The 11759-nt window shown below is 52.8% G+C and overlaps 2 protein-coding genes across 3 annotated transcripts; one reads left to right on the top strand and one right to left on the bottom strand.

The window, feature by feature from the left end:
- Positions 1-456: 456 nt before the first annotated feature.
- Positions 457-2505, top strand: LOC100446506 (histone H2AX). The gene has a single exon (XM_002822566.5). It carries the CDS (start codon positions 1009-1011, stop codon positions 1438-1440), a length of 432 nt encoding a protein of 143 aa, XP_002822612.1. The 5' UTR covers positions 457-1008; the 3' UTR covers positions 1441-2505.
- A 334-nt stretch (positions 2506-2839) lies between these two features.
- On the bottom strand, positions 2840-11336 carry HMBS (hydroxymethylbilane synthase). Of its 2 annotated transcripts, XM_009247151.4 has the most exons (14): positions 11127-11336; positions 8098-8151; positions 7699-7771; positions 7275-7324; positions 7134-7189; positions 6630-6707; positions 6323-6400; positions 6125-6200; positions 4870-4983; positions 4227-4265; positions 3867-3986; positions 3579-3632; positions 3369-3455; positions 2840-3278 (listed from the first exon to the last, which is right to left on the bottom strand). In XM_009247151.4, exons 1-14 carry the CDS (start codon positions 11157-11159, stop codon positions 3105-3107), a joined length of 1086 nt encoding a protein of 361 aa, XP_009245426.2. In that variant the 5' UTR covers positions 11160-11336; the 3' UTR covers positions 2840-3104. The 2 variants fall into 2 exon arrangements, with proteins under 2 accessions (XP_009245426.2, XP_009245427.2); XM_009247152.4 differs by lacking the exon at positions 11127-11336 and having other exon boundaries at positions 7699-7873; positions 8098-8152.
- Positions 11337-11759: the final 423 nt, after the last annotated feature.

Here is an 11759-nt window from a genome sequence, read left to right as displayed (position 1 = left end):
TAACAAGAAGTGAATAGAACTGAGACCAAACAGAACATATTGAATAAATATTTAAATCCTGATACTTCAGGTGGCATGGAGGGCCACAAAATTGAAGTTATCCTGTTTCCTGGCATGGGATCAAACTTTCAAAGAGTCACCGGGTACAGTGGCTCATGCCTGTAATCCCAGCACTTTAGGAGGCTGAGGCAGGAGGATTGTCTGAGCCCAGGAATTCAAGACAGCCTGGGCAACAAAACGAGACTCCGTCTCTACAAAAATAAAATAATTAGCCAAGTGTGGAGGAGCACTTGTAGTATCAGCTACGAGGGAGGTTTAGCAGGGAGGATCCCTTGAGCCCAGGAGTTCCAGGCTGCAGTGAGCTGAGATCACATCACTGCACTCCAGCCTGGGTGACAGAGCGAGTGAGACCCGGTCTATTAAAAAAAGAAAGAAAGAAAGAAAAAAAAGAAAACTTTTAAGGAGTCTAATTTCTTCCCTTTTCCATTCTCCCTTTGTCAGGTAGGAGAAGGGAGTAGGGAGTGACTGGACCTGGAAAGGAGGGCTGCAGTAGCTATAATATTGACCCCTTTCCTTTAAAAATCCTACGCCAGCACAGATTTCCCAGACGCTCTCTAGGTGGCCTCAGACTCCACCCCTTTAGTCTTCCGGTTCTGGTTTCCGACTGTAGTGTTTAAATCTCGCGCGCTTTACAAGGATTGGCTACATCAGCGAGTAGTTGGCAGTCTGCGTGCTACCCCTCCTCCTCGCCTTTTCTCCCCGGGCAAAAGGTTTTCAAATTCGGCCAATCAGCGGGCGGGCTCCCTCAGCCGAGCCGCGACACCCAAGGGTTAACCGCAACCAACCGGAAGCGGGTATTGGAGAAAAGAGCCAATCAGGAGGGCGCGGAGGTGTGTCCTGGGGGCTTATAAAGGCGGCCTCGCGGCGCGCGCGCGACAGCAGTTACACTGCGGCGGGCGTTTGTTCGAGTGTTTGATCCGTTGTACTTCACCAGCCTACCTCGCTAGCATGTCGGGCCGCGGCAAGACTGGCGGCAAGGCCCGCGCCAAGGCCAAGTCGCGCTCGTCGCGCGCCGGCCTCCAGTTCCCAGTGGGCCGTGTGCACCGGCTGCTGCGGAAGGGCCACTACGCCGAGCGCGTTGGCGCCGGCGCGCCAGTGTACCTGGCGGCAGTGCTGGAGTACCTCACCGCTGAGATCCTGGAGCTGGCGGGCAATGCGGCCCGCGACAACAAGAAGACGCGAATCATCCCCCGCCACCTGCAGCTGGCCATCCGCAACGACGAGGAGCTCAACAAGCTGCTGGGCGGCGTGACGATCGCCCAGGGAGGCGTCCTGCCCAACATCCAGGCCGTGCTGCTGCCCAAGAAGACCAGCGCCACCGTGGGGCCGAAGGCGCCCTCGGGCGGCAAGAAGGCCACCCAGGCCTCCCAGGAGTACTAAGAGGGCCCGCGCCGCGGCCGGCCGCCAGGCCTCCCCATGCCACCACAAAGGCCCTTTTAAGGGCCACCACCGCCCTCATGGAAAGAGCTGAGCCACTTCAGACTGCGGGGCAAGCGGGCCGCGGCTCCCGGCTCCCTTCCCCTCCCCTCGCCCGCGTTCGCCGCCCGGCCTCGAGTCCCCGCCCGCCCCCGCTCCTGTCCCGCACCGCCTGCCGCGTCGGCCTCGGGCCCTGCCTCGTCCGCCGTCCGCCCTCCGGTAGGGCTCGGGCCTTCCGGATGCGGCTTGGGCACTCTTCGGGGACCGCCGTGGCGCGGAAGACCCGAGCCTGCCGCGGGGAGGCCGGCGGCGCCGCACCTGCCCGCCTCGGCGTTCGTGACTCAGCCGCCCCATCCCGAGTCGCTAAGGGGCTGCGGGGAGGCAGCAGCACCTTCTGGAAGACTTGGCCTTCCGCTCTGACGCAGGGCCGAGGTGGGCAGTCCGGGCCGAGAGGCCGGCGGCCCTGAAGGTGAGTGAGGCCCTCGGCAGCTGCAGCCGGGGTGTCTGGTACTCCCCCGGCGTGGTGCTTAGCCCAGGACGTTCAGACGTGGCCGCTGGCCTGGAGACTTTGGTGGGAGAGACACGATCGCTGATTTCGGTCTGGCGGCCCCTCTGCGGCCGGGACCCAGGCCTTTCACATCAGCTCTCCCTCCATCTTCATTCATACGTCTGCGCTGGGGCCGGGACGAAGCACTTGGTAACAGGCACATCTTCCTCTCGAGTGACTGCCTCCTAGGAGGACATTTAGCGGGGGGCAGAGGCCTGCAGTTTGGCTTCACGGCTGGCTATGTGGACAGCAACAGCCAGGCCTGTCAGGCCCCCCCACGCCGCCCCATTTCCCTTCCAGCAAACTCAACTCGGCAATCCAAGCACCTAGATACCAGCACAAGTCGGTTAATCCCTGTCTGGACTGAGCCTCCGTTGGCTTCCGAACTGGAATTTTGCAGCTAACCCTTCCACGACTAGAACCTTAGGCATTGGGGAGTTTTAGATGGACTAATTTTATTAAAGGATTGTTGTTTTTTTAAATGGAGCATTTGTTTTCATTTTGCAAGAGTTGTAGGATTAGTGACTTTCTATACTTTCCTGATAGTAGGGGTGGGAGAGGCCATGCAATATGAATAGGCTCTACTGTTAACTGAAGAAGGGGCAAACCATAGGAATTTAAGATTATGGCTCTGTTTCTTGGTGTTCCTGGGAGACAATTTATTCTGTGTGAAATGAAAACTATTGAGGCAGAAGCAGAAAGGATGTACCAGGAGAACTTTGGGCAAAAGTCCCAGCCTCTGAGGTAAGGATGAAAGGGCTTTGTGTTTGTTCATATCTTCCCGCCAACCACACACACACACACACACACACAAAACACCTTCAGAACTGGTTTATTCGTAGAGTTGGTTACATTCAAAGGCTGTTGCTTGGACTTCTCTAAAGAGATGAAGCCCCCACATACTGAGGAGGCAAGGCAGTCATCAAGGCCCCAAGGTGAGGCAAATCCCTGGAAGGCTTGAACCCTGCAGTTCAGTCTCCTGGGGTAATCATTCCCCAGATAGCAGTGAGAATGGGGCACTGAGGCCCGGGATGTAGGCACTGGACAGCAGCAACCCAGGCATCTGTGCCCCACAAACCAGTTAATGGGCATCGTTAAGCTGCCGTGCAACATCCAGGATGTTTTTGGCTCCTTTGCTCAGCAGCAAGTTGGCCAGGCTGATGCCCAAGTTCTGGGCAGCCAACTGGGGCCCTCGTGGAATGTTACGAGCAGTGATGCCTACCAACTGTGGGTCATCCTCAGGGCCATCTTCATGCTGTATGAGGGAAGGAGGTAGGATTTGGTGAGAACAAAAGAGATTATATGCACTCTTGTTTATTACCCCCTCGCCCTCCAGCTTTGGTACCTGGGCAGGGACATGGATGGTAGCCTGCATGGTCTCTTGTATGCTATCTGAGCCGTCTAGACTCCAGACTCCTCCAGTCAGGTACAGCTGGGGAAGAAAACAGTTGCCTCAGCACAGTCTGAGAGGGGACTACTTAGAAACCTGGGATGCACAGGAAGAAATGCCACAGTCCTCCATTCCCCGGCTTCCCACCCATTTCCCCCCACTTACTTGCCCATCCTTCATAGCTGTATGCACAGCTACTGGCACACTGCAGCCTCCTTCCTGTAACGAGAAGTTCTTGTGAGCTGCAAGGGCTCTTACCACCACCCTGTGACCACAGACCTGAGGACATCACTGAAAAGGCAACTGTGGGCCCAGACCTGGTCCTCTCCATACACAACATTCAACAAGAATGAGTGAGCACTATATACAGAGCATTCATGTGAGAAATCTTCCCTACCACCTTTCCCAGCTCTCCAAGTCCCCAGCCCTCCACAGGTGGAGCACAGGCCCTACCAGGTGCCTCAGGAAGGCCCTTTCAGCGATGCAGCGAAGCAGAGTCTCGGGATCGTGCAGCACACCCACCAGATCCAAGATGTCCTGGTCCTTGGCTCGGACTTCCACGCCCAAGGCCCCCTGATGGAAAAACAGCCTAGGACATCAGGCCTGATCTTTCCCCAACCAATGGCGCAAAACATGGGACCACCTCTGTCTACTTGCTCCCCGGGGCCTTTTGGACCGGTAGCATCCCAAGGCCTGCCCCTCCCTGAGAATGCTATTCTGGGGAAGCAAATGCAGAAGGTTGTGAGACCAGCTTCTTGGTTGAGAACAAAGGGAAGGGATATGTCACCATGTGGCTTCCCTGGTCAAGTATACCTGGCCCACAGCATACATGCATTCCTCAGGGTGCAGGATCTGTGGAGGCGGAACAGGTAGTCAAAAGGGTGGACACGGGGATGTCTAAAAACAGCTGGCAGTGAGATGGAGGTTCCCTATCATCTAGAAAGCCTGGGTAGGCCTAAGTGTGAGTCTGGCCTCTTTTTTTTTTTTTTTGTAAATTTTCTCCAGGAAAGCCTAGAGTCTGGCCTCTGATTCACAATCTTCCCAGCCTACGGTGTTAGAGGCGGGGTGGTCAACAAGTGAAGACAGATGGTCCTTGACTTAACAATGGGGTTACATCCTGATAAACCCATTGTTAAGTTGAAAACATAAGCTGAAAATGCATTTAATACACTTAGCCTACCTTACATTTGCTCAGAACACTTAAGATTAGCCTATTATACTTGGACAAAATCATCTAACACCAAGCCTGTTTTACAATAAAGTATTGAATAGCTCATGTAATGAATACTATACTGAAAGTCAAAAACAGAATGGCTGTATGGGTACTAAGTACAGTTTCTACTGAACGTATATTGCTTTCACACAATCATAAAGTCTAAAAATCCTAAATTGGGGATGACTGTAAGGCAGAAAGGAGATGCAGATGAGCTGGGGAGAGGCTAGGGGCAGGCCCTACCTGCCCCACCCGGTTGTGCCAGCCCATGCGCTGCAGGCCAGCTGTTGCCAGGATGATGGCACTGAACTCCTGCTGCTCGTCCAGCTTCCGAAGCCGGGTGTTGAGGTTTCCCCGCTGTGGAGAGTTGCTAAGGACCACAGTGTCGGGCAATCTGGGGCCTCATGCAGTTCCCTCTGCCTGAGTCTGTCTTTCCCTCTCTAGCTGGCTGACTTTCAGTCATCTTCCAGCTCTCAGCTTAATGGTAACAGCTAACTGTTACATCATACTTACTACATGCCAGACGCTGCTCTAAAAGTACTTTCCATATGTCAGCTCATTTCATCTTCACAACAACCCCGTGAGGAAGGTAGTATTATCATCTCCACTTTACAGATAAGGAAAATGACATAGGGAGGCTAAATAACTTGCCAAGGTTACAAGACCTCTGAGAAACCTTCCCTGACACCCCAGACTTCTGTGTTTAGATGTTCCAACTGGAAGTTTCCAGAAAATTCCCAACTTCACTTATTGGAGCACTTAGCACATACTATTTTTAAATTTAGTTTTATGAAATGTACTACATATTCATTGTAAAAGTCAAAACAATATAGTAGCATATAAAAATGGAAGTACTGACCGGGTGCGGGGCTCAAGCCTATAATCCCAGCCCTTTGGGAGGCTGAGGCTGGTGGATCACCTGAGGTCAGGAGTTTGAGACCAGCCTGACCAACATGGTGAAACCCAGTCTGTACGAAAAATACAAAAATTAGCCAGGTGTGGTGGCACCTGTAATCCCAACTACTTGGGAGGCTGAGGCAGGAAGATTGCTTGAACTCAGGAGGCAGAGGTTGCAGTGAGCCCAGATTGCACCACTGCACTCCAACCTGGGCAACAGAGCGAGACTCTGTCTCAAAAAAAAAAAAAAAAAAAAGGAAGTACTCCCTATCCCTCCAGAAGTAGTGACTGTTCAGTTCAGTATAACTGCATTATCCCTAAGTAAGAAGTAAACTCTACATATGCAGGGGAATGTTTATCTTGCTCACCATTATCCCCAATGCCTTGCACTCCAAACACTTGTCTGGGGCTAAGAAAACATTAGACTATAAATGAGTGGACGGATGAGTGCATGGAAAGACAGGCCACTGACCCCACGGGCTGCTTGTTGGAAGCCCCTTCCACTCTCCGGACTCCCAGAGCCCTCTAGACCTTGTCTTTTTCCTTGGCTGCTGTCTCCGTCACTCTTCTAAAAGGATCCGTCACTCTTCTAAAAGGATACAATACTCCTGAACTCCAGATGCGGGAACTTTCTCTGCAGCTGGGCTGCTCTCCGCAGGGAGCTGGTTCCCACCACACTGCCCAGAGAGAAGTTACAATGAGATTTTAACACTAGGCGGTCACTGTTCCTTTCCTCCTCCTCCCATCCCTGCATCTTCTGGGCACATCCCACCAAGCTGCCTATCCAGGCCCTACTTACCTCTTCTCTGGCAGGGTTTCTAGGGTCTTCCCAGCAAATTTTGGGTGAAAGACAACAGCATCATGAGGGTTTTCCCGCCTGGGGGAGGAGGGAAGGGTATAGAATGAGGGAAGAGATTTAAGTTCAGATCACCTCTATTCTCTCTCGATTGCCAACTCACTGGTATTTCTTGAGTTTTCTGCCACCAGTCAACACTCCTCAGGGCAGAGGACATAACCCTGAAGCAGAGGGTCAGGTCCCAAAGGGAAAGGCAAAGGTTCACATGATGCCTACCCCTGCCCAAGCCCCTTACTTGCAAGACTCTTACTTGCAAATGGCTCCGATGGTGAAGCCAGGAGGAAGCACAGTGGGCAGGTCCTTCAAGGAATGAACAACCAGGTCCACTCTATAGAGATGGGAGAGGGGGGCAAAGAGAAAGGGTATGAGCAGCCAGCTTTCACCCCTTCTCCACCCACTCCTGCCTCTACTTCAGTGGTGGAGCCTAGGGCAGTTCAGGAAGCACGCCTTCCCAAGATCTCAGGAGCATGAAAACTGCTCTCCTCTCACTCTCCCTCCTACCCTCCCTCCCCCGGCCATTCTTGCAGTCCAGGCAGCCAGATGGCTCAGAACCAGACACTCTCCTTTTCTAAAGCCCGAAAAAACTCACTTATGAGCCGCCTTCAGCCTCTCTGAGGGTTTAAGCCCAGCAGCCTATCTGACACCCGGGGTCCCAGCAAGAGACCTAGCATACTAGGGTCCCAGCAAGAGACCTAGCATACTAGGGTCCCAGCAAGAGACTGGGAGGGCACCACACTCTCCTATCTTTACTTACTCATTCTTCTCCAGGGCATGTTCAAGCTCCTTGGTAAACAGGCTCTTCTCTCCAATCTGCCGGGCAGAAAGAGCCTGAGTGAATCCCTTCAGGGAAGGAAAGAAGAGTGGGGACAAGAACTGGGGAGGAAGATGTTGTTACCTTAGAGAGTGCGGTATCAAGAATCTTGTCCCCTGTGGTGGACATAGCAACTGAGGAGAGAGTCGATCAATCAGGTGCTCATTATTGATCAGCATTTACTGAGCCTAGCACTGTGCTACGATTCATGATGGGGACAGAGGCACATAATCCCTGATTCCTGCCCTCTGAGTATATACAATCAAGCAGGAAGACCAGAAACACTCATAAACAGACCCAAAGCTCAAGATGTTAAATGCCAGGCTAATCCAGGTAGTCAGAGCTGGAGGTATTCAGAGGAAAGCACCTTCGGAACTGGGAGCAGCCCAGAGGGAATCTCGGGGCAGCAGGACGGGCTTCAGCTATAGGCAAAGCCAGAAATGTTGTGTTCTCCCCTCTTGGGGTACTGGGCTTCCCATTAGCTTCCACTCCTTTCCAGAAAACTCACTGATTTCAAACTGCAGGCCAGGGTACAAGGCTTTCAATGTTGCCACCACACTGTCCGTCTGTATGCGAGCAAGCTGCGAGTAGAGATTTGGATTAGTCCTGCCCTTCCCAGCCACTGCTCAGACTCTTCAGACTCTCATAGGTTAGGCAGATCCTGAAGGGACTGGAATTTCCATCTGAGAATGAGAAGGGGCTTGGGAGCCCTCTGTACTCCAACAATTTTCCCAGCCTAGGGACGATCTTGCCATAGAATGTAATCTGCCATTCCCCGGGGAACTTAACGCCCAGCCACCCCATCTCCTTCATACTAGGAACTAACCCTCTGAGTCCCCCAATTTGTGATGCTATGAGCATCATAACTCTTCTGACAAACCTCCTCCACCCCAGCTCCTGTACCCACCTGGCTCTTGCGGGTACCCACACGAATCACTCTCATCTTTGGGCTGTTTTCTTCCTGCAGAAAAAGTCCCCAGGTCACAGTCCCCTCTGTTTCTAGTGTTCCTCAGCACCTTGTCCAAGAACCAGAATCACTGGCTTGGAAGAAAGGAACTTCAGAACCTGGCCTGTGGCCAGCTGAGTCTCAGAGTGGGGACATACTCCAAGGCTGGTCCCTTTAACCTTCCTCAGTACCTTCTGCCCTCCTCAGGGATCCAGAGAAGCAGAGACTAGAGGGAGGCGATAGTAGGACCTGCTGTTGCTGCCGCTGCAGTAACCAGGACACTGAGCCCTGAAGCCCACCTTGACCAAGGCAGTTGTCAGTGGGAGTGCTGTGCACAGCCAGGTGGGTAAAGAGATAAGGCCCATCAGCCTGGCCACAGGAAGGGTGGGGCCTGCAGCTGGCAGGGGCAGGGCAGCCAGGACCACACTGGGGAACCTGTGCTGAGTCACTGGAGGATAGATTCATTATCTACAATGGACGAGGCACTTGAGAAAATTTCAGTGCCATCCAGATGCCACATGGAGTAGACTAGAGTCTAAGAGCAGCAAGCTGCCACCTTCTCCAGCAAGAGGCCCAGATGTCTGGCTACAAAAGAACTCAAGAGGATGAAGATCCCACAGTGGGGAAAGCTGACAGAATTAAGGGTCCCTTAATCTGGCTGGACTGCATGCATTAAGGACTGAGGTAAACAGATCTGATGTACAGTCCTGCTCAGCCTTTTGGCTGGGTGACCTTGGGTACACTGTCCCATCAGGATCTGTTTGTTCATCTATAAAATAAAGAGGTTGGACTCAGGTTTCTTCTGCCTCAGATGTTCCATACGACTAGGAGGCTGCGCTGCCTAAAGTTCGTTCACCTAGAGTGCTGCCTCTGGTTTCACCAACACGGAAATATTGACAGGCCAGAGCCCAAGTCAAGAACTCAAGAGGACACGCCTCTTCCTCCTGCCAGAGTACCTTGGACAAAAGTATTCACTGCTAAGCAGGTAGAACTGAATTCTTCAGTTTAAGACGGAGGTCCCATTTCTCTTTTTTTTTGTTGAGACAGAGTCTCACTGTGTTGCTCAGGCTGGAGTGCAGTGGCGTGATCTAGGCTCACTGCAACCTCCACCCCTGGGTTCAAGCTGGAACTACAGGCATGTGCCACCATGCCCAGCTAATTTTTGCATTTTTAGTAGAGACGGGGTTTCACTGTGTTGGCCAGGCTGGTCTCGAACTCGTGATCCTCCTGCCCCAGCCTCCCAAAGTGCTGGGATTACAGGCATGAGCCACCACGCCTAGCCTGATCCCATTTCTTTCTACATCAGACAGCAGCCACTGTAGATACTGATACTGTCGACAGTCAACATTCCCTGATCTGGGATGTTCATCCTATGGACTTCCTTTTTTTTTTTTTTTTTTGAGACAGAGTGTCCCTCTGTTGCCCAGGCTGGAGTGCAGTGGCATGTTCTCAGCTAACTACAACCACCACCTTCCAGGTTCAAGCGATTCTCCTGACTCAGCCTCCCAAGTAGCTGGGACTACAGGCGCACACCACCACGTCGGCTAATTTTTTGTATTTTTAGTAGAAATGGGGTTTCACCGTGTTCCCTAGGCTGGTCTCGAACTCCTGAGCTCAGGCAATCCACCTGCCTCAGCCTCCCAAAGTGATAGGATTACAGGCATGAGCCACTGTGCCCGGCCTAATTTTTACATTTTTAGTAGAGATGGGGTTACACCATGTTGGCCGGGTGCTATGGAGTTCTTTTGCACCCAGACATCTGGGGCCTCTATTGCCGGAGCAGGTGACAGCTTGCTGCCCTCAGACTCTGGTCTACTCCATGTGATCACTCCAATAAATTAACCCTGGGAGACCCTTTGCAAATTAGGCTAGGCTTGATATTAAACATGGCCACCAAAATTCTGGGCCACAGGGAGTCCACAGAAAGGACTCTAAGGTCCCAGAACTACTAGGTTCAAACAGTTCCTTAAGTTCATTGAATGTGCAGAGCATATTCAAGTCAAACCGTTTCATTAAAAAATAAAACACTGAGCACTTCTATGTTGAAGCTATTGCTTTTGCATATTGGTTTCCTCTCAAAAATCCTATCAGGTAGACAAGACAGGCACCTTTGGGACCATGTTACAGAAGCAACGGGTGGCACCAAGGGATGAGGTGACTTGCCTAGGGTCACAGAGCTAATAACCGAGAGAGAGTTGGGGCTACAATTCAGATCTTCCTACTCCTAATCCAGGACTCTGGAATGACTGCAAGAGCAAAGATCCCAGCCCTCACCAACTGGCTGCACAGGGGGAGATTAGCAGCTCCCCATCTCTTTCTTATCTCAGCCTGGCAGTGGCTCCACCAGCTCTGCAGTTTGTCTGTGCACAAGCCGAGGGCTCGGCAAGCAGGCTCGTAATGGAAAGGCCCACGGCGGCCTCCCACCCACGGTAGTAATTCAGTAGGTGTGTCTCAGCTGGGGACTTCGAGCGTTGGCTGTGGCTGGGAGACCACTATAACATAAAAAGAAGGCGCACTTCTAAGACGTTTGTGTGCAGTTCGAAGGCTTGGCTTATGCTCTCTCCTATGAGTCAAAAGTGGAACGTGTCTTCCCAAAGGGGCCGTATCTGCATCCGCCTCGGCCCAGCCTCGAATGAAAGGGCCCCGTCTGTGTAGACGAACGTTCTTGGTCTGGGTCACTAAATCTAGAGCGGTGCATCCCAGGCCTGATGGGAATCCCACCCAGATGCCCGCAGGGACCGGAGTTCCGTTCCAGACAATCCTTCCACTCTTAACCCAGCATCACCGCTCTCTCATTTCCCCATTCCTTCCGGAGGGCAACCAAGCTACTGGCCCTTTAAAAGCTACTCGGACCAAAAAAAAAAAAAAAAAAAAAAAAAAAAAAGATAGCCGTTCTGACCAATAGACGACTGAGAATGGCAACCTGGGGCCAATCGCTGCACGGCTCGTCCAGAAGCCCAAAGTGTGCTAGTCACCGGCTCAGCACTCACCGCCGTTGCAGCCGCATTGCCGTTACCAGACATGGCTCCGCTTGGAAAGTAGGCTGTGTGTGGGTGCCGCTAAGGTCCCCCGGCCCCGGGAAGCCGGGGGCTCCGGCCGGCGAGTACCAGGAACACGTGGTGCCCGAGATCGTCCTACAGTCTAACTCCTGGTCTCCGCAGAGCCTCGCGTCACTTCCGGCGCCCTCCCTCGAAGGGGAGGCCCCACCCTCTGGGCGGGAATTGGAACCTTGCGACAGAGTGGACCTCCCCATTCGACCTCCCCATTCCCCAGCTGTGACATGAGCAAGTGGTGCAGCTTCTATGGCGCTTCCTTTGCTCTGTTCAAACTTAGCTTTGCTACAACCTTGAAATAGGCAGCATTTTTCTTTTTGATATGGGGTCTCACTGTGTCCCCAGACTAGAGTGCACTGGCATGACCACGGGTCACTGCAGCCTTGACCTCCCGGCTCCAGCGATCCCCCCACCTCAGCCTCCCAAGCAGCTGGGACTACAGGCGCACATCACCATGTGGGACTAATTTTTAGGTTTTTCGTAGAGACAGCGGGGAGGTGGTCTCACTATGTTGCCCAGGCTGGTCTCGAATTCCTGGACTCAAGCAGTCATCTCGCCTTGGCCTCCCAA

The sequence above is a fragment of the Pongo abelii genome, chromosome 9, assembly GCF_028885655.2.
Source record: "Pongo abelii isolate AG06213 chromosome 9, NHGRI_mPonAbe1-v2.0_pri, whole genome shotgun sequence".
Taxonomy (NCBI): domain Eukaryota; kingdom Metazoa; phylum Chordata; class Mammalia; order Primates; family Hominidae; genus Pongo; species Pongo abelii.
The sequence above is the reverse complement of the archived record's forward strand: the minus strand, read 5'-3'. Positions and strand labels throughout refer to the sequence as shown.

What these genes read in the sequence shown, in the direction of transcription:
- LOC100446506 (XM_002822566.5), top strand. Translation starts at nt 1,009, where the DNA reads ATGTCGGGCCGCGGCAAGACTGGCGGCAAGGCCCGCGCCAAGGCCAAG.
- HMBS (XM_009247151.4), bottom strand. Translation starts at nt 11,159, where the DNA reads ATGTCTGGTAACGGCAATGCGGCTGCAACGGCG. An exon ending in ACCATCGGAGCCATTTGCAA is followed by an intron (nt 6,401 to 6,629) that starts GTAAGAGTCTTG and finishes CTCCTCCCCCAG; the next exon opens with GCGGGAAAACCCTCATGATG. An exon ending in GAAACCCTGCCAGAGAAGAG is followed by an intron (nt 6,201 to 6,322) that starts GTAAGTAGGGCC and finishes CTCTCTGGGCAG; the next exon opens with TGTGGTGGGAACCAGCTCCC.